The sequence below is a fragment of the Dermacentor andersoni genome, chromosome 9 (assembly GCF_023375885.2).
Source record: "Dermacentor andersoni chromosome 9, qqDerAnde1_hic_scaffold, whole genome shotgun sequence".
In the NCBI taxonomy this organism is placed as follows: domain Eukaryota; kingdom Metazoa; phylum Arthropoda; class Arachnida; order Ixodida; family Ixodidae; genus Dermacentor; species Dermacentor andersoni.
The window spans coordinates 22,466,359-22,488,441 of NC_092822.1; the positions used below are offsets into that span (position 1 = coordinate 22,466,359).

General features: G+C 48.4%; 1 protein-coding gene across 2 annotated transcripts in view; it reads right to left on the reverse strand.

Annotated features, from left to right (window-relative positions):
* LOC126527262 (cell adhesion molecule Dscam1-like) overlaps window positions 1-22,083 on the reverse strand; it is a 43,584-nt gene that overhangs the window by 3,360 nt on the left and 18,141 nt on the right. The window contains exons 4-15 of one of the 2 annotated variants that reach the window (XM_050175023.3): window positions 18,058-18,225; window positions 16,493-16,640; window positions 15,567-15,715; window positions 13,653-13,775; window positions 10,664-10,828; window positions 9,829-9,899; window positions 7,909-8,152; window positions 6,441-6,539; window positions 6,159-6,347; window positions 4,828-4,983; window positions 3,722-3,864; window positions 1,342-1,544 (exon numbers count right to left, since the gene is read on the reverse strand). In XM_050175023.3, coding sequence (XP_050030980.1) covers window positions 1,494-1,544; window positions 3,722-3,864; window positions 4,828-4,983; window positions 6,159-6,347; window positions 6,441-6,539; window positions 7,909-8,152; window positions 9,829-9,899; window positions 10,664-10,828; window positions 13,653-13,775; window positions 15,567-15,715; window positions 16,493-16,640; window positions 18,058-18,225 — 1,706 coding nt within the window. In that variant the 3' untranslated portion in view covers window positions 1,342-1,493. Of the gene's footprint in view, window positions 1-1,341; window positions 1,545-3,721; window positions 3,865-4,827; window positions 4,984-6,158; window positions 6,348-6,440; window positions 6,540-7,908; window positions 8,153-9,828; window positions 9,900-10,663; window positions 10,829-13,652; window positions 13,776-15,566; window positions 15,716-16,492; window positions 16,641-18,057; window positions 18,226-22,083 lie in introns of those variants that run through there. The other variant, XM_050175024.3, reaches the window with a different exon arrangement.

Sequence of the window (22,083 nt, forward strand, 5' to 3'; positions counted from 1 at the left end):
TGGGTACACATGGGGCTCACTTTAAACGAGTCAGCAGGACCGGTACGAAGGATCCTAAAACCTTCGGCATACATCACGGCTGCAAAATTAAAGAAAAAATTGTGTTCAAGAAAAACATGCCAAATCATGTGTATTAAATTACGCCGATTTTCAGCACCTTAGATTCCCTTGGCACAACAGATGGTGTTCAACAAGATAATTTGAAGTTTCATTCACGAGAATGCGTTACCAGTGGTTAATTTTTATTCTCACAGGTCTGGTTCGGCACCTTCCCCTCGATGCTTTTATTGCAACGAACCTGAAACTATGGAACGTTTCTTTATAGAGCGTCGTAGGTTCGACGTGCACAGAGAGCGACTTCTAGAGGGTCCCCTTGGCCAACTTGGATTGGTCATTACGCTCCCTGTGATACTGTCTCTTGGGGCCTCAGCATTCTAGACACTGCAGTAAGAACGTACGTCACGCCATATTTAATTTTGTAAGTGAAACAAAGAGACTGCCATGTTACTTTTATCGTTTTACTTTCCTCAATACGAACACAAAAATGTTAAGTTCAAATTTTAAAATAATATAGCCTGAGAATTGATAGTAACGATCAGTATTCATTTAACGTCATTTTTAAATTACAAAATTCTATTTAAGTATTCTTCCCCTTTTACCTACTGCCGCCCGATTCATGGCCGATCATCCTGTGGTGGGTTGAGCCATATCCGTAGGCACCAAACCAAATAAATCAGACGTGTGTCCGGTTTGCTACCCTACGCGGCGGAAAAGAGAGTTAAGGGATGAAAAGAGAGAAAGGAGAGGAAGGGAAGACGGCACTATCAGTGCGATTACCTGCGGTTGTTCATCTGTTCACGGCTATACAATCGGTCACTGAGGCCAGTCGATTTCATGAACCGCAGCAATGTCCGCGTCGCTTTGTAAGCCTGCCGATACACAGCATACACAGCTGTGCACAGCATGCCGAAATACAGCATACAGCTTCTAAATGTTTGCACGAAGCAGTGATGGTAGCAGACGCAGAAAAAGGGCAGCAAAGCAAAGAGATGGGTTACTTCACAAGGTGGGCGTTCTAGTCGATAGTTCTTGTTGTATATGGTTTGGCAGTATTAGTGTCGTAAGCTGCGATCTAATTCGGCGTGTTGAACATCTAGTTTTAAGACGTTTCTCGCACCTTCAGCGTCACTACAGCAACAGAACTGACGAGAAATGTTGAATTTCTATGCGAGTTTATTGGGTTTTTTTCTGTGTGTTTTACGGCTTCGTCTTTAATTCTCGGGTGTGAATAAATGGGTGTACATATTTCCAGCAAATGAGCTGATCGGCAACACGTAATTGATGCACGCGATTTCTTTTATTTATCTTGAGATCATTCACAACTATCTGTACAGCGACGAGGACAGCGTCTCCCGTGCGACGTCGCAAGGCACGTTTGGGGTGCACTCTCTTCTTCCGTCTTTGGCGGTGTGCTCGTGACGTCACAGCGGACGTCAGGACCGTGAACTCGGGTGATACACGTTCGTGTAGGCGTGAGGCGAAGCCTGCGAGAGCAGAGTGCGGAGTTGCGGTCAGTTTAAGCCGGGCAAGTCGTGTGAGGGCAGCATTAGCGGCAGCGTATTAGCGACTTTTAATGAACTCTAATCAGTGATGTGCCAACTCCATCGAAATTATTGGTCTCTTCGATTTGGCTGCACCATCTGCATTATACGTAGTTCAATCAGTACAACACTTTCGGCCTAGATTTGACTTCGTGCGAGAGCACCATCAGCAGGAGTTCATGCCTTCTGCAATCGCTATACTTTGAAAGTGCAGACGTCGTGCAAGCTCTTGGTAGCAGACGACATGGGGCAGCGCTATAGTTGTTTCGTGGTGTGCGGACGTAAATATCTCCCGCTTCAATTATCTCACTTTTTTTCACAGTTGGCTCAAGAAGGCGAGGTACTATTTCTATGCCTGGTTCGTTGTCAAGACACGCTGGTAAAGGCTTGTAACGAGCTGAATTATCCTCATTCGAATAATCTTTCTAGAAGAACGCGTTATGTGAGATGAAAAGGAAAAGCGTCTGCGCCTACCATTTTGTTACCATCGCGTAAGTATCACCACGATAGGGATCATCGCAATAAAACGAAGAGAAAGTGTCATCTCCATTCCTACGTGTGCATTTGCCGAAAATGCTTAACCGCGTCTTTGTCGTCTACTTCGCTGCGTTTTCCACGTGACGCGCAGGTGACGTGCTGCAGTCGCATGACGTGAATTTATGTGGCTACACACACTGTAATCCCGTGAACAGGTTGAGAAAGTTCCGCCTAATCTAAGAGACCTTATGTGTCAGGCGGAACAAGAGCAGCAGCAGAACACGGCAACATTCACCATCCAGTGTTCATTTGACTTATTTTTCCTGCTTTTGTTCCGCGTTTGGGAAAGTTTGAAACCGTCATACGTCGAAGCTATGCTGACTCGGTATTTGTTCGTCATTTCTGCAGCAGGCTGTGAAATATTCACATTTCATGAAGGCACACATGAGTATTCGGACAAGAGTGAAAGTCAGCGCCCCCTTGTGTGTCGCTTTCTTACTTATTTGCCCTTTGTGTGTGTGTGCGTGCGTGTGTTCGAGTGTGGGCATACGTGTTAGGACCCCCCATCGCGAGTATTCAAGATTTAGTAACAAGTTCTCGCTCATAATCACAGCAAAAACACTGACTGCATTACACGCTATTCTAGTACGTATACTGAGGTGCATTGTCAAATTCCACGCTGTTGTCGAATATTTGCACGCTGGCGTTTCGAGCCAATAACAGAGGCAGTGGCAGCTCTGCGAGCCAATAAGAATCGACAAGATGGCGGAGAATATGGCAAATTTTGATGATGTCCAGAATAGGACCCCGTGCACATGGTCACTTCTTCAATGTGTGTCCCCTACTCCTCACTCCCCAAGAAAGGCGAATATCCGATAATTCCACTTTCCCGCATGAACATGCATACTAACAGTCCTATACTTCATCTCGCAAGTCGTTTGCAGCGATGCGGGAGCTGCAGGACTTCATAGCCAATCGAAAGGCAGAATGCCCTTCGAGATGTGTTCATCCGCGCCGCGTCGTCTGCTCAGCGCGCCACAGTTTTTCGCGGTATACGACGTGCATGCGCAAAGCTCCTACATGTCACGTATCGCTGTGACGTATAATGTACCAAGCAAAAATAAAACTCTGTAATCCCGCCAATACTGAGACAGTTATGCCCGAAACTATATATTCCGGTGCGCAAGGACATTACCTGTGTGTCTATATAGGAACCCGTATGGAAACCCGTACGGGTTCCTCGAAAGAGAAGCCTCGCATTGTAGCAATTGCTACGATTGGGTGGATGTCTCATTTTCCCTTAATTAATTACTTTCTCTCCCCCTTGCGGATTTCCGCAGAACTATTACGTCAAGCGGTTGGCGCAGGACAGGGGTAATTGCAGATCGCAGGGAGAGGCCTTCGTCCTGCTGTGGACATAAAATGGGCTGATTATTATTATTATTATTATTATTATTATTATTATTATTATTATTATTATTATTATTATTATTATTATTTATTATTATTATTATTATTATTATTATTATTATTATTATTATTATTATTATTATTATTATTATTATTATTATTATTATTATTACGTCAAGACGTATTACTCGTGCGCTCGCTGTCTGGGCAAGTGTCGCGTTGGATATACTCACAGCGCGCTGCGGGTCCGCGGTGTCCCACGGCATGTCGTAGTTGTCGTCGAACACCCTGGGGTCGTGCACCCAGCGCGGGCTGTACGCTCCGGACAGGGATGGTCGGCAACGGAGACTCGCCGCGGCAGCCTTGTTCCGGCGCTCTGTTCGAATGAAGATGCAGTACGTCATTCATCCGGGGCGTCGATCGCACAGGTCCCGTAACCCCTCGCGAGAAACCGCGTGACCTCCTCCGTCCTCTGTATACCGACTGAAGGTGGGAGGAAATATAAGCGAATGCAAAAAAGAAAAAAAAAAGCGTGGCGCTGGCACACCGTGCATGCCTGCCACACCTCTCTCAGCTCGTGTTTCCCGAACAGGCCCACTATAGCCCGCGATGAAGATTCGCGCCTTCTTACATTTCTGTAAGGACCACTTGTTTTTTTCTAGTGGCGTGACGATCGTACGACAGCAAGATTGCAAAAGACGCACAGGCTGAGCAATTGCTGGCCTCGTTCGCCAGGCCGCACGTAACCCGCACGTAGCTACAATACGCCACCACACTTCGCTTGCATCCTGTTGGCTTTGTTTGCGTCCTTTGTTGCTTTACAGTGAAGCAAGCTTCGGGGAACGCGTATGTTAGACGTCGAGTGGTAGATTTTTTGCCCGCTGAGCGTTAAACTGCGAAACGACGGGCTGAGGGTATGGACACGGAAATGGTTTCGATCGATGACTCAAAAGGTGGCAGCAGCAGCATTAGTTTAAAGGAATGGCGCTACTCAGCAAAGCAACCGAAGGTGTGTCGATTCAGGGGCTTTAGCCAAAAGAAAAGCAGGTACCCGGAGCCGCTGTCGGAAACTGCGAAAGGTGTTTAACTGACTCGCTGGTGTTCGAGAAACGCTGTCGGTAGAAAGACATCAAAAGCGTGAAAATTATAAGTAGAACGATGAAATGAAAATAAAAAAAAAAATGTTGTCGTTATGCTGGTGAGAACCACAGTAGGGGTCCCGTCAATCGTACGTGGCGTGCACGCACGCAAGCACGCGCACTCAAACACGCAAACACGCCAAGAAAAACCGTTTGATACTGCGCACGCGAATGAGCTGTAAAGGACGCGAACCACCTACCTTGAGCGATGATGGCCCTCTTGACGCATGCCCATGAAATGACGGCCGATAGGGTGACCAAGGTGACGCAGGCGATGATGACGATGAAGAAGTAGCTACGCATGTAGAATGGGCTCTCGGGTTGTTGCAGGTTTCCCGACAGAAGGCGATTCGTAACTAGCCGAAGACAGAAACAAGAAAAGAAACAGACGGCATCAGGAGGAGTTGTGAGAATTCAAAAGCAACGGCGAAATAAGAGTGCTACAAATAGCTTAGCACTCGTTATTTCAAGAGTAGAAGCTCGGGGGAGCTGGTATTGCACTCAAACCTCGTTGTAACGAAACGTATTACGACGAACTACCAGCTATAACGAAACGATATTCACTAGTTTGTCGTAACTCGTTTGGTTATAACGAGGTTTGAGCGCACTACCAGCTCCCCCGAGCTTCTAGGCTTGAAACGAAGAACCAGCAGATATAACGAAGTGATATCGATTAGTCTACCGAGGCAACCTGCGCTAGTGATCGGGATGACGAGCGAACTCCTTAGTTGGGCGAACAGCGAACGTGTTCTTTCACGGTCTGAAACTGACGCGACTGTACGCTTCCTTGCGTTACACAAAAGTTATGCGGTGGAGCATAAAATATGAGCAAAGGGTGAGTTTGGTATAACGCAACTTCACAATTGAGTGCAGTGTCCTCTCTATTCGTTTGTGCCCGTCGCGTTCCTCGCTGCATCGCGAAGTTACTAGGCGTGTGCGAATAGTAATATTTGTGATCAAATCGAATACACGTCGAATAGTGCCAGAAGCGAATCGAATACTTTTGTAATAGTTTTTCGAGTAATGAACAGTCGTTTTCGCAATCAATATAAAACGATATTCACATGCTAGTGTCAATAACGTTAGCAAGGTTCTGTCCTTACACTGCGCATTATGAAGCGTTGTTTACGAAAACCACAAACGGAACACTATGAACAAATAAGTAGTTTGTTCGTATACACAAGACTCTCCATAGAGTGTGATGGACCACTGTATAGCTGCTTGCCTGGTTCCCTGAACGATGTAGCCTGCTCCACTATGTAAGTTCTCCTATCCTATGCCTGTGCTATGCCCGCAGGGCGAAATTTATCCTTACGTTTGCGCCATTGTTACGTTTGGTTGCGCGTAGCTAACGTTTCGAATTATTCGAGAACTATTCGAAAAAATATTACTTTTTCGAATATCGATTATTCGATTCGAAGGCCAGATCAAACAGGGCGCTATCCGAATTCGTCATTCGAAATTTTCCAATCGCATGCACCTCGAAGTTACACGTACGACGCGCGCACGTTACTACACGTCTGCCGCTCACATTTGAGCCTCGTGGACTCGGTGATCGGGTTGGAGAAGGCGCCGCGTCCGTAGCGGTTGTACGCAGCCAGCCTGAAGCTGTACTTGACGCTGCTCTCCAGGTTGGAGACGGTGGCGACGTCTGTCGTCGACGGGAAGTGCTGCAGCGACACCTCGTCCGTGTAGTCGCGTCTCGTCTCCAGCACGTACTCTGCGGGCAAGAGGGCGCGGCTGTGCGGCTTGCCTCACCGAAGGCCTCACGTAGTAAGAGGCATTGACGAGTACACCCCCACAGAGGACTTACGGAGAACAGTGGTGTTGTGCACTTTGGGTACCTTCCAGCTCAGAGTGACCATGGACTCCTCCGTTTTGACTAGATAAAGGGTTGGAGCCGGAGGCGGATCTGCGATCGAGACAGGGACGGCAATCAAATGTTTTGCGCTCAACGCTTTTGTCAAACCTTTTCGCTGCTCTTATGCATTAAATGCCGTCGTCGTCATCGTAATCACCATCATTATTATTTATATTCACTGCAGGACGAAGACCCCTTCCAGCAATCTCCAGTTACACCTGTCTTGCGTCAGCTAACCCAGTCTTAAGCCTGCAAAGCCACCTGTTATCTTCTCTACGTTTACGTGGCTTGCCCAGCCCCATTTCTTAAACTTAATCTTAACCAGAATATTGGTAACCCCGTTTGCTAACTGTTACACATTGCTGTCTTCCTATTTCTTAACGTTACGCCTGTCATTTTCGCTCCATTGCTCGTTGCGTGCTCCTTTAGTAAAACTAACGATGCGGCCCCTTATGCGGTATTTTTTTTTTTTTTTGCTAAGAGTTCATTAGCCATGGCTCTGCAAGCAGTCGTGCGACAGCGGCTAGTTGGCGGAACGTCATTATGTTCATTAGTAGACTGAAAATCGTGATTAAACGCCTTGGCGGAGAAGCTCGCGGTGGTATATGCGCGTGAGCCCGATGAGCTCGAAATGCACGCTAGCAGTGCAGCGAAGGGGCCTTGATTGTGGAGAGCACCATGATCTGCCAACTGATCAACACTATCGTGCTCCATCAGATTCCACGATTATGTTCCACATGATGGTTCCATAGGATATTCAGATTCCGTTATGTTCCGTCAAATGAAAGCCAACCGTGAGCTCAGTACTGGTTAACCTCCCTGCCTTTCATTCATCTTTCTTTCCCCTCCCTCTCTCTCCCTCCATCATCTGATGTTCCATCAGATGTTCCAATAGCTACAGTCCCTCGCAGTACTGCTGGCACGCATTACGAGTTCATCGGTCTTTCGCACATCTTCGTGTCTGTGTCGCCTTGCAGCTATCGCTACTCATATTTTATGCTACAAAGCAACGCGCCTATAGCCACCGAAGCCCTGACCCCCTTCATTTCTCAATCTGTGCCCGAAACAACCAGGCGCGCCGCGCGTGTAGACGTCCTCTGGCGGCAACTCCCGTCACACGCGAAGTGGCGAGAGCACAATCTTACCGAGGGCCGTGGCAATTAATAAACACTTGGTCTAGAGCGTCCCGGTACGGTTTTGTGACCTTGGGACCCTCTTCTGCATATCCTTCTTATTGTAATCATGCTTTCAAAAATTGATTGATTGATTGATTGATTGATTGATTGATTGATTGATTGATTGATTGATTGACTGACTGACTGACTGATTGATTGATTGATTGATTGATTGATTGATTGATTGATTGATTGATTGATTGATTGATTGATTGATTGATTGATTGATTGATTGATTGACTTGCCTCCCGAGAGTGTGGCGCACCGCAGCTCCCTGGTGGCCGGCCCGGAACCGGCCGAGTTGAACGCTCTGACCACGAAGCTGTACACGGTGGCCGGCGCCAAGCGGGTGAAGACGCGACGCAACACTTCGTCGCCGGCGCTGCCGAAGGGCACCATCTCGTACACGTATGGGGTCCCGTGGTCGGCCTGCTTCAAGCCGACGTAGAAGCCCTTGGCCGCGCCGTTCCATTGGTCCTCCGGCGGGGACTGTAAGTGAGACAGCGTGTCCTCCGTGATGTACAGTCGGATCCGCGCATAACGAACCCGGATAAAGCGAATCATTCTCTATATCGATCGCGCGAAGCTTACCGACTGGTATACATCGCGTAAAATAACTCTTCCATAACGAACTGGTCACTGGATATATCAAACTGTACTATTTCAAACTCAAGGCGTCCGCTGCAAGGTGAGGAGCCGCGCCGCCCGACGTTCCAGGACGCATATCCGTGAGTGCCGAACGCAGCACTAAATGTTTAGGTTTGCTATAGGCGAGTAATACGGGATATCGAATTACCTGGTATACTCAACTATTCTTTAGCCCTCTGGCATGTTCGTTATTATTGTGTTCGATTGCATATCTAGTCTTACGCATTAAATTAAACGCCGCATATCCATATATTGCATTCAAAAATTGCGTTCTACCGGTACGAACACGTTGGGCAGAAACATGGACTTCAAGAGAGAGGCTGATGACCACAGAACGAGCAATGTAATAAATAAGTGTTGGGTGAAACATTAAGAAGCGGGAAGACCGCGGTGTGGGTAAGAGAGCAAAAACGGGGATTAAAGTTGAGATTAAGGCGAATAAACGGGGTTGGGCAGACATGTAATATAATGCGTGGGGCAGATAATTGGTGATGTTATAGTTACAAGAATAGGTACCAAGGGAAGAAAAACTCAGTTGAGCAAATCCGAGGATAACGTGGCGTGATAAAATTAGGAAAACTGCGGACGTAAGGTGGAGTCCATTCGCACGAGACAAGGGCAACTATAGATCACTGGGAGAGACTTGCTTTATGGATGGTGGACGTAAATTAGGAAGATGATGACAATATGTCATATCGTTTCTCGCGATTCAAATTGGTCGTTCAGCGAGGCATGCTTTATATATGCAACATGTAACAGCGCGACTCAACGAGAAGATAGAAGCAATAGACACGCCATGTTAATGAGCACCCATAGTGCAGACACTGTTGCTTTTATCTCACTATATAACGTCGATACCTTATGAACCTGTCACACTAAACGTCCCTCAAGGCTTTCCTGTCAACAATACATTGTCATCTTCTTGCCACCTCCTTCTGTAGTTTTTTTGTTTTCTTTTCATTTTTGTAACCTTGTTAAAAAACTTGCAGTATCCCATATCAGGGCATGTACTGGAGCCAGAGCTAGGTGTTATACAAAAATTTATATTCTTTCTGCTCAGGACAAACGCTCTTCGTCCTCAGGTGTGTGTGCTGGTTTCGGTGTCCTCTTTTAGTTGCGTTGTTTCAGGCTACTTTGAAGATGAACCAATCAGCCTTTGCCAAGAAGACGGTGCGTGACGCTTCGGCAACGTCTTCTGGTCAGAGGTCGAAAAGTCAAGAGCGCAAGTAAGGCATAACTGCGAGTCGGCCTAGTTGGAACAGATTCATTTTTAAGAACGTTTTGTGCGCAAACAAACAGGGACGAAAAAGAGGAGCAACACAAGCACGAACGTTGCTTGTCCTTGTGTTGAACGGGAGTAACACAAGGACGAGCGTCCTTGTGTTGCTCCTCTTCTTCGTCCCTGTTTGTTTGAGCACAAAAAGTTTTTAAAAAAACGCAATTAAGGATTTGTCGGCGGTCCCTCGAGACCAGCGCCATCTGCCGTAATGTTGAGTAATGCGAACCGGCCAGCTTACCTTCCACGAAAGTTCAATACTAGACGCGTTGACGGGCTCGCAGTCCACATCAGTCGGGGAAGCTTCCGGAGCTAAAGAAAGAAAGGAAGAGGCAACACCATAAAATTCTAGAACTTCGAAGCTCTTATATAGAGGGTGTTATATACATCGCAAGGACGCGGGTGAACGAATAGATCAAATAAGGCAGAACGCTGGCTATAAACTAGCGTTTATTTAATCCTACGTGTCAGGGGCCGTGTTCTGTAGCATACACCCTGTGTGCTACATATATCATATGCGTCTTAATCAGACAAGCAAAGAATGAAAAAGCAGAAAGGAAACACCTGACGCATCGAACCTTACAGCATAGATGACACGTGCCTATAAAAAATTAATCCAAGTTGATTTTTTGACAGTAATACGGATGGCACACTGACACAGACATCGAGGCCGTTTGGCTTCCGCTTCATTTACGCGTGCAGCATTTGCAAACCACACATGCGTATAGACACTTTGTGCTTTAAATGAAATACAATTTATGCGACTCTGCACACACCGAACGAACAATATACAGAGAAAAAATATGGTCTGTAAGGTGTCTACAGATGGTCTATGCGCTGTCTAAATCTGTTTACAGACGTTCTCATCGCGAGAGCGAGAACCTCCTCTCTGGACTGTGACGCGGTAGTACAAAGGCACCCGTGGCAGCTTCTGCAATGCTTTTGCGCGGAGCTTCACGCGCAGTTATCAAAGCCTGGAGGGCATCAATTATGGCGACGCCCAAGGTGTCTCTCGTTGAAAAGCGCTATGTAGGGTAGTCTATATAGACCCGTGTGGAAGCGAGAAGGCGCCGCACCTTCTTCGGCCGTGCGGAAGATGACGGCGTTGGACTGCGGGCTCTGTCCCACGGCGTTCTCGGCCACCACGAACGCCTTGTACTGGGAGCCGGGCCGCAGGTTCATCAGCAGCGCCGAGTGGAAGGCGCCGGGCACCGTGTGCTCGAACAGAACCTTGTCAACGCCTGCAGGTATGCGCACAACAGCGCATGCGCGCGCTTAGAGCTCGCTGGAAGACGTTGCACCACGACCGGATTTTACAAAAAGGACATTAAAGGGGAGTATTGCGTTAATCCTGTACATAAATAACCAAATTGACGAGGCGTATACGGATTTGTTGGTACAGTTCATACCCGCCGCGTGCTGGCTTAGCGGATGTATGGCGTGGTGCTGCTAATCGTGAGGTCGCGGGCTCAATTCACGGCCGCGGATGCGACATTTCGATGCGAGAGAAATGCAGAAAAAAAAAAGAGAAAGGAACGTCCGTGTACTTATACTTAGGGATATATTAAAGAACCCCAGGTAGTTAAAATTAAACCGAAGTCCCCCACCATACGGCGTGCCTCACAATCATATCGCAATTGTTTTGGCACATAAAACCCCAGAGTTTATTATTGTTATTATTTTATTGCGATTGCAATTATATGGACACTCCAGGCGCATTTCTCTTTCCCGTCGCCGTCGCCGTGATGTTCCGTATCAAGTCCAGGGGCGATAACACCGCCGCCGTACGCTGTATGCGCGGCTCCATCTGGCGAGCGCGAGGGAGCAAAGCGGAGAGCAGACGGCACGTTTGTCTTCCGTCGCGCGAGAGGCCGTGGGAAGGTGGGAGAAAGGGAGGGGAGGTTGCGTTGTGCTCCGGCAGCAACATTAGCAGCAACTAAAGCAGCAACTGCGTATTTCGCGACCGGGTGAACTGACAATCGCGGCTCAATCTCGCGCGCGGAGGAAGGAAAGCGGGGAGGCAGCAAGGAAGGAAGGGGGGTGGGGGGGGCTTCTACTCCGCCATCAACTGCGTAGCAGCCGCGCGTGCCGTATCTTGAAAGCGATCTGCAGACGGCCGGCTCATACCTTTGTGCGTGCTGTGTTCTCGCCGCTCACTTTGCTTTGAAGCGATAGACAGCACGAGGGTGACTTCGCTCGCTGCCGCTGCCGCGCTTGTTCACGCCAGTGTCTTGACAGCGAGTTTCCGCGGTCGTCGAGTGTGATGTGTTCATGTTTGCTTGTGCTTATGACACCATGATCGTTAATTCAGTTAGTAAGCGAATGTTTCCAAGTTCTCTATGTTTACACGGTCGATAAAACTACTACTATCCTTGCTGCGTGTAGCTGTCTACTAATTTCAAGCATGGGTTTAGAAAAAAGTTTGTTTCATCAATAGACAATACGAACACTGAAGCACGGCACAATTCCACCAGGACGATAACACAAAGTACGAATCATTGTGCACACGGACGTTTTCAGAGTGTCCGAGTCCTCGCTCGCTAAAGCATAACCACATACACTAATTGTCAGAATATATGCAGTGTACAGCAACTCTCAATGGAACCGAACCTGATTGCAATTAGAGGCGGTCTCTTCAGGCATAATGCTACATGTTATTGCACACAACCACCACAGTCGTCCTGACAGTTTTAGTGAGTTTTTGACAAACTTTTTTTTCACCGTCTCATTAAGGAGAGCAGCAAGACAATCTTTTGTGAATTGCTCCACCGGCAACTAAGTCCTTTAAGCTCAAGATGAACAATGCAAGTATTTAACGAGCGAAGACGCGATATTTAAAGTCCTGTTTTACAATATAACGCGAGTTTGAGAGACGTTAGAACCACAGCATGGACGCCGACTCTGATTTCAAAGAATTCCAGGACCCGTTCCATACATAGCAGTTACAGCGAACTAGAACATATCTTAAACTAGAATATATTCTAGTTCACTATAATAGCAGTCAGCGCTGTGGAAGCTACGCAAAAAGTTCGGTCACGAAAAGTTATCACTCCGCGCGTTCCGTCCGTGTTTCGCCGGACACCAACAGCGTTCGCTCGCGCGAGCATGCACGTGAGGCTTCTCGCGACGGGTTGCAAATGAAAAACCCGAAAAGAACAACAAAAACAATGTTGTTTGCACACGCCCGCGACCTCGTGCTTAACAGCTCAGCACCGTGGTAATCCAGAAAAGACACAGGAACGTGAAGGACCGGTAGCGAAGCCGCCTGGAAGTTTTCACACCGTCTCCCCGTGACGTCACGTTTTAACAGCGACAATTTTTTTTCTTGGCAGAACGCCTTTTCTTCCCTATTGCGCGTATCGAGACCTGCGCAGCCTAGCGAGTATGCGTACAATCAATTTCGTTGCTTATCCTGCAACCCAACGCTGCTCAACGTATCACGGATATACATGTGCATCCGTGAGCAAAAGTATACGGACCACAGGGTATTCGAAAAAAAAAAATTCTTTGTAATTAACATGCGTAAACTGAAATTGACGACTACACTGGAACATTCGCATTGCCAAGTTTGGACTGCAGTCCTGACTTTCAAGTTGTATTCACAGGCAGATGAAAAGAATCGGCTTTACCGCGCAATCCCTGGTCCGTATACTTTTGCCCACGGGTGTACACATATGCTACGCCGATCGAGTTTGATGCCTTAAAATGCTGGCCTAAGCGCCGGAAGCTTAACGCCAGTAGTTACATTTTTGACATGCACTAGAAGTGAAGTTTCAGTTGTGAATGGTTCAGGAAACCACTTGGCTAATTAGTTACAATAATAAACAAGTTTTACCTGAAATAACACTTCCTTTTTTTTTTTTGTAGACACGTATATGCTGTCCATGACGAGAAGTAGAGGCGAATTAGATGTTCATATTTTCCTTGGTGTGGAACTGTGCTTGGGCATCACACGGTTATAACGGTTGTTCACAGTAGAAGGTGGACCTATAGTGGTTCGAGTGCTCGGCTTGGTCTACAGGTAACTATTCTTACAATTTAATAAAACCGCAGTTATGAGCTCACCTGTGAGCTTCCAGTGGCGGACGACGTAGCGCGTCACGTTGCTACTGGAATGCGACCACTCGATGTGTGCAAACCGCGTGCCGATTTCGGTGGTCTTCAAGCTGTGCGGCGTAGGTGGTGGAACTGCGGGGCGGAAAGAAAAGGAAGGAAGTTGACGGCACCGCTATAGCTCTGAGTCTTCTCACGACGGACTTTTGCATGTCGTGTCGGCGCCTGGACTATGAGGGAGATGCCATTTTTTGAGGCCACCTAACTGATTTTGGGCACATGCACATAGGCAAGGCGGTGATTTCACTTTATTTTTGTTAGTATTATGTTGTTCCGATAAAGCGGTGTTCCAATAAAGTCCAAGGGCGATAACACCATCGCCGCGTGCCCTACGCTGCATGTGCGAGTGAAAGCTTGCGGGTGGAGCCGATGACCGTCGCTTAATCTCGCCTGCGCGAGAGGGAGGCGAGCGGCGAGGAAGCGCGCCGTCTTCCGTCGCCCGCTAGCCACCCAGTGTTGCGAGGCGCCGGGGGGAGGGGAACAGAGGGGGCCGGCGTTGTACTCCGGCTGCAACTGCGTATGTGGCGGATGCGCGGGGTCGCGCGGTCGTATCTTGAGAGCGATCTGCGTTGGGGGCAGAGTCTAGGTGCGTCGATGGCTCGTGGCTTTGTGCGTGCTTTGTGTTCTCGGCGCTCAGTTCGCGTTGAAGCGATCGACAGCACGAAGGTCGCTTCGCTCGCTGCTGCTGCCGCGTTTGCTCGCGCCAGCGTTTTGACAGCCAGCGTCCGCTGTCATCGAGTGTGATGTGTTCATGTTTGCTGTTCGCTCGGACAACATGATCGTTAATTTAATCAGCAAGCAAATGTTTACAAGTTGATGCAGCCGGTGAAAGTGATGTCCTTACTTCGTATGGATGTCTGATAAATTTCTATCGCAATCGATGCTTCGCCTTTTTGACGAAACTGCGACTTTTTAATGGAAATATTGCAGGCCATAGGGCCCAAGCACAACTGAGTTGCGTGAAGGGGCGTGGACTGCGGCGGTCTGTGTTCGGACTTGTGATAGAAGGGCGCCGGGGGAAAGGGCGCGTGCTTTCGAGCAACCGAGTTGCGGGGAGGGGAACTCTCACGCGTGAGCTCTCGCGCAACAGAAAGTCGAGGAGGAGCGTGGCGGAACGGGACTGTCGCGCAACCGAGTTGCGGAGAGGGGCAGGAGGAAGAGGGAGGGTGGGGGATGTCGCACGTGACCTGTGTGTAGCGGTCGGCAAGAGAACGCTCGTTCGTTCGCCAGTTGGCTCGCACGTTCATTCGTTTGTTCGGTCGTGCGGGCTATTCGCTTGCATTGATAATCATCGTCGATGGTTTATGCAGAATCTTTTTTTACTAACTATAGCCTAGCAAGGAATACGTCTAAGATTAAAGGAGCGCTTACACATATTCTAGGAGTCCTAGAATTTCTACCACACGCTTCTCACACGTTAGCAAGTATTAGGGTTGGGAAACGCTTACGGGATATCTTAATTTGAAACCAGAGTTGGTGTCCAAATACCGAACCTGGCATCATCATTACCGTGACGGCACGACAGAACAAGACCAGGCTGCGTAACAAAAAAATAATGATAATCAAAAAGAGTGCTGCGCGCGTTTCCTCAGGCTGTGCTCTGACGGAGCGAGTCGGTGTATCGTGACGTCATATGACGCATCCACCTTCTGTGTGCCGAAACCGAAACTTGTTCGTGGAAATCAGTATTACGGTAAGTTATCTAGGGTGACCTGACGCGTGCCATAATTCTTCTAGGGATTAAAGGGTTTGGATAGTTCGGATGTTCATTTAACGCAAGAAAAAGAAACTAGCGAGTAGAAAATGACACGTCATTTCTCGTGTAAAGAAAGACATCGCGCGCGTGCAAGAACAAGGCCATCGTACAGAGCACGTTGACGGCGAAGACGGCCCGGTCCGTGCCGTGCTCGTTGGCTGCCGTGCAGGTGTACGAGGCGGCGGCCAAGCCATCCACCTCCTTAAGCACCAGCGTCGAGGCCACCCATTCCTCGGACGGCACCTGATACAGCTCGCGCCTGCGAATGCATTATTTTTTTTTTAGTTTTCCCCCCAGAAATACAAACTCGAAAAATCCAATACAACAGGCTGTGCGTGTGTTAGCAAACGATGATATGTGGTTTTTTAATGGTGCAAGGGCCAGTTATGGCCAAAGAGCGCCATGGCAAATTGTAATATTAAGGATGTATTGTGAATGGCGTGGACAGTGAATTCATCATGGAAGGTGTGACATGGCTGTATGAGGGCCTAAAAACTGTCGCTGTAAATGGCGTAAAATATATACGTACTAAAATACTAAAATAATGACACCGATTAGTTGGGAATGTGAACGATGGCAATTGTGCTTTGGTAAAAACATACGAAAACAAAACAACAGTTACACTAGAGCATAAGACGGCCCTCGAATACAAGGGCTGTTAATCACGTGTTAAAATTTCCAGGCCAAATTATTCTTAGAGGAAATAAAGAGAGAAGGCAGGGATTTTAACCAGAAATCCGTCTGGTTGGCTACGCTACTCCGAGACACGGGAAAGGGGGAATTGAAAAATAAGATAGAGAGAGGGAGGGGAGGGGGAGAGAACCGCGATGAGCTCATGCATCCGCGCGGAGGGCCTGAGCGAGTCAAATGCGTTCGCATAGGCCAGTTGCCTTGAAGAAAGACAAAATTGCCTTCATCTAGCTTTGTGGGCCGACGAGCGATGGGGACGTTCTTCAAGTAGCACCTGCACAGACAAGGGCCCCGATCGTCCAGTCGTCGCAGTGCGACAGATAATGGCGGCTAGATATATGCCTACCCGGTCATTTCGACGAGGGGGTCGCTCTTGCCGTTCCTCGTCCAGGTGACCGTGATTGGTTGGTCGCCCGTGACGTTGCACACCAGGGTGGCCGTCTCACCTCGCCGAACGGTGACAACTTTAGCGTTCACGTTGATCGTGGGCGGCGCTGGATGAAATGGAAAGTGTCAGCACATCACTATAGATACTGGTCACCTCTATAGATCGCTACTGGTAACTTCTGATAACTACTGGTAAATGCCTTTCAACACATTTCTTCGTTGGCGTATAGGCTCGCCTTCATCTCGCCGTCGTGCATGCGTTTTCTAACTCGCAGCTTTTGTAGTGGTGCAAAGATGCAAAATGTAACGACAGGCGTTCACTACAGCTGACGCACTGGCTCGCACGACGGTGAGACTTGACCAGCACATGCCAGACCAGCCCTTGACCAGCACATGCGTGACCAACGGTTGTCGCACATGTGAACAAATATACGTCTCTGCAGCCAACCTTCCGACAAGGGGGAAATGTCTTCATGTCTTCTTCAGGGCAGCTTCCTCAGGACTTGTGTTTGGTTAGGGGTTGCTGTCCTGATGTCCTGATGCTGTCCTGATGTCCTGATGGTGTCCTGATACCAAAACGCTGACTTCATCGACGTTACTTCGTTAAAGAAGACAAGTGGCTTGGCGCATTTTTCGAAGGCTGCAGTTAGAGAAGCATTCTAGGTGTTTTGTATCCAGAAAGCAGGGACCAAGAGGGTATATAGGCGCTCCTTTACTGGCACTTAGCCGTAAAGAGAGCTTAGCTATTCAAAGAAAGTTTTGAGAGTGAAAATATGACTTCGTTGATTGACAGCATATTTGTTTAAAGAATGCGTCTCTGCGACGATGGTTGCGCGGTGTCTCAGTGTACAAAGTTCGCGAGCAGCGTGATCAGTAAAAACCACTTGAAATTATAGCACACTCTCTCGTCTGTTTCTTAGCGTCCGTTATTTCTTATAATTTACACCCTCATTCATTTTTACGGGTGTATATTATAGCTTCCACCCTTACACCCAAACGGTTGTAGGGATGTGAGTTATAATTTGCACCCTTAAAAGTGAATGAGGTTGTAAGACAGGTCTGTAACTCACACCCGGGGTGTAAGAGTGTGAGTTATAGACCCATCTTACACCCTCATTCACATTTAAGGGTGTAAGTTATTTTACCCTGCACTTCGCGCAGTCCGTGGGAGAAAAAAGATTGCTGCCATCTACAAACACTGCAAATTCTGACGTGTAGATATGCAAATGAGCGTAGTTAAAAAAAGCTTTGCGTTTTGTCTGTCCAGTTGATTTTGTTCGCGCCCGCGCGTGTCACGAGCTGCGTCGCGAAATTGAGCTCGGGGGAGCGTCGCGCGCGACAATGCCAGCAGATTTCCTAGGTATACTTTGTGGCGCAAAATACATTTCTTGAAAAAGGGACAGAAGAAAGGAAGACAGTGAAGCGCCAAATGCCCAAATGCACCAAATGCCCAAGAAGAAGTCCTTTTGGAATGCCAGCAGAGACGCGTGTGTGACGCGCGCACACACGCACACCCGTACTCACCTCTCACCTTGAGCGCCACCGCCCGGTGGACGTCGGGGGGCACCCCATTGTGCGCCTGGCACGCGTACCAGCCCCGGTCCGAGACCAGCACGGGCTCCAGCAGCAGCGAGCCGTTCTCGGTGACTCGCACGCGATCGCTCTTCACCACCGCGCGCTCGGCTCCGTCGGCTGCACAGAGCACGCATCGAGTGGCGTTTACCCCTTAAGGGTGCGGGATTGGGCTTGTTGGTAAAACGGGCTTTAATGTTCGAATAACAGCACAAGGACAGCAGAGGGGACGGTTCTCTCTTCTGTCCCCTCTGCTGTCCTTGCGCTATTATTCAAGCATTAAAGTTCTGGCCTTCTCGCTCGACCTTTTCTTTTCTAGTGCGAAAGCACTATATGCGCCATTTTACGCGAAAATCCGGCGTCGTCGGCGTCGCCGTGACCGAGCGATGGTATACCAAAAATGTCCGATGGTGCAAAGAGTGAAAACGCATTAAAGAAATGCTCGGATTGGCATGAAATTTCTCAGGGACGTTCCTGTAAACATAGTAAATTAATTGGCTTTGACAAAGAAAATTTGGTAGATTTCGGTCTGGGCACAGGAATCGAACCCTGGTGATTCCGGAGTGCGAGATGAGCACGCTTCCCTGACGCCACGGCGGCTCGATCCACGGCGGCTCCAGGGTTCTGGCTGGCTATAAAGGTGTGCCTGTAGTGCGTGCGTCATTGAGCGCATGAAGGGAACATCCAATGAGAAGGAGGTGGCGCCACGTCATCAATGTATAAAATGAGAGTATGAAGACATTTCGCCAAAGGGACTATAATGCTTTCGCATATTCCCGCACGTGAGCGGTATTAAGAATCTCTGCCGATATCTTCTTTTTTTCTTTTTCAATAAATAAAAAGGAGATTTCAATGTGTTTCGACACATTTGAGGATCACATAAGTGTACTCCCCCGATCACATAATAACGGACCATGGATTATGCGACAAAGCTGATTTTTTTCTCCGTCTGTGAATGTATAATTTGAAATTGAGGACTTCGGTCCAAACTCGACATTGAGGACTTTCCCGCGCACTCTTCAATTTCAGTCCATGCGTCTGAAATAGGAATAGTACTCAGTTCCTTTGTTTTTCGGCAAACCTATGGGTTCGTATGCTTTCTTTCGCGGGTGTATCTGCAAGCACAGCAGCTCTGACCCACTTTTTCATTATACTTTTCGTATAGACTTGTCATTCGGACTAACCGCTAAGCCACCGCGGAGAGTATATATAGACTTCACTGCGCTCTGCACAAGCTCGACGAGGGTGGTGGTCGGCCTCCGGCAAAGAGCTGGCGGCATGTACAATGTACAGGCAAATCCTTTCTGCTGAAGCCTTCCTTACAAGGTGCACGAATGACGCTTCATGAAAGGGCAAAAAATTTGCATCCAGCTCAGCCTCCTCCTGATTAGCTAAGATGGTTGAGCGACCGCCATAGAAAGGTGTTGGTCACGTGTTGAATCCACCCCCACCCCCCCTCGAATTTGCCTGAGAGTACAATGGTTTCTTTGAAAGATACCCATGTAGATATCATTTGTATAGCTTCCCGCTATACTTCCGGGTGGTTGATAATTTCCTCCTTTCATGAAATTCATGGGGCTCCGGGCGCAGGCGTTGGAGCTCGTCCGTGTACGGTGTAGGATACACTGGGTCCGCTATACTGGGTCCTCTGCCTGGGAACACGCAGTTGACTGAAGCAACTACGTGTTCCAGGTCACAACTATAACCATCCGTTCCCAAGCTCTTATTCGGAGCCAGAAACTCAACGGGTCTTTCGATCTGTAGTCTGAGGTTCCTCTTATTCGCTGTGACCGTGAACTCGTATATAGTTTTGTCCAGCAGTTGCTTATCGCGTTGGTAAAGGTGCGGGTGCTTTCTTCCCCTCGAAAATCCAAAAGGAAAAGAAGAAAAAGGGTACAGCCTTGCTTAAATATTACCTGCTTCGGGGCAAGTTGTTTCGCGGTATTCGAATCATTAATGGGGACAGAAGGTCGGAACGTAAAGAAAGGGGGCGAAATAAGGTGCGCCCACTACCCACTTAATTGCGACTGAGCGCCCAGGTCGCCGCCTTTCAAGTGGTGGCTTATGTTTTTGTGCGCGTTCAGTCAGGACCTTGAAGCATGGCCTCCGAAATACCGGAGGTCGTACTTGAAGGATCCACCACGATTTAGGCACGTGGCACGCAAGTACGAACTTATATAGGCGACAATAACGTAACGCCGTTTGTGTCATTGGATTATGTACTCGCAAGTGCTTGAGGATCAGCTTGGAAGTGCAAAGTTTATAGGAATGGGAGCAGTACAAACGATGCTATAGATATGCCGCAGTTGCACCGGAGATAGTGTCACTGTATACCTATAGCGTCGTTAATACTGGCTCCATATTGGTCTCTGTTGGTCGTGTTGGGCCGGTATTGGTTTCGTTCTCAACGCTATAGTTGCGTGCATTAATTAACAAACGAAGAGACGATCTCGGTATTAAACCGAACCGCCAGATCTAGGGAAGCCGCGAGAGAACGCTCAGCTTGTTGTTTCGATCGCAAAGCACGAAAGGCGAGGGGCCAAGGGAATGCGTGGGAACGCGCGCTTCGACAGGCAAGCAGCGTTCACGTACAACCGGCCCGGAGCGGTGATTAGCAAATGCCCCTTTCGGGAGCGCGCCATAAAAGACCAAGTTCGCCGCAGCGAGCGGTGATGCGTGTAAACATCGCGAAACGAAGCGCGCCTCGCAAATCGCGCAATTAGGAAGAGAGCGCGGCGAGAGCATGCAGCGTGTGTCCGACGAGACGTTGTAATGACGTGAGCCGCGTATAGCTGTAGTAGGTGTATAGTATATGTACTATTGGCGTCCGCCCCCCCCTTCATTAAAAAATAAATAAAAAGAAAGAAGGAAAGAAAGAAAGAAAGAAAGAAAGAAAGAAAGAAAGAAAGGAAAACGAGCAACGATTTCGCAACGCCAGCGTTGCCAGACGCGTCTTCCTGATCCCAAGGCCAATCCTCGACCAAAGTATCGCCGTGAAGTGGCGTCGTCAGGCGCTCGCGCTCGCCTATTATGCACCAAGACGCGACGCGACGTAGGACGGCGCCTTTGGCGCACAGCGCTTCCCACGCGAATCGGATGTCTCCAGGCGGGGAAGGAAAGAGTTCAGATGTCGGATATGGGGCTGTAGGGTTAAGCCCGCCTGGGCGCGCCAAGTGAAAACATAAGCAGCGAGCGGCCACAGAAGCTTTCGAAAATAGAGAGAGAGAGAGAGAGAGTAAAAGGGGAGGAGGTGGTGGGGAAAAGAGGGCACACAACTCTCGCGTTGCCACTGTCGCGTAATAGATGGGAAAGAACAAACGCTCATTCTTTCAACGTGTTTGTCGAACGTTTTTACTTTATAAGTGCCGTTCTCTCTCTCTCTCTCTTTGCAAAAGCAGCGGTTGGTGATTCATTTAAGCTGGTTCCCAGCTGCTTCCTCACCAGCTGGTTCTTTAACGAACAGACCCGCAAGCGTGTCGCAATACAGCGAGGTCTCAATTAGTGCGAAACCTGTCCCATTTCAATCGCTGCTACACTCGAAAGCCTTTTCGCTTCCCCCCTGTACAGAGTAGTCAACCGCAGGTTCTGTTCTGGTTTACCTCTCTGCCTTTCCTTTATCCTTGTCTCTCTCTCTCTCTCTCTCTTTCTATCTCTCGAAGCCTTCCGATCTGTCTCAAGAAGGGCACTCATTGGCCTCTTGGTCTCGCTTTAGTGAAGTATACCCTTATAACAAACATTTCTTAAATTGGGGCAGAGGAGAGGATCGACATAACATTTATTCGCACGTGCAGTCCGTGTCAAGAGATATCAGGTCACTAGGTTCTTGACTAGAACATGCTGCTGGACCGTGGAGGGGGGCGCCTGTTACACACCGAAAACACACATACATTCATTGGTTTCTATTTCTTAACATATGTACCTCAGCTCAGGGGGCACAGCGTAGTAGCATCAAGGAAGAAACCGTTCACGATGCGTATG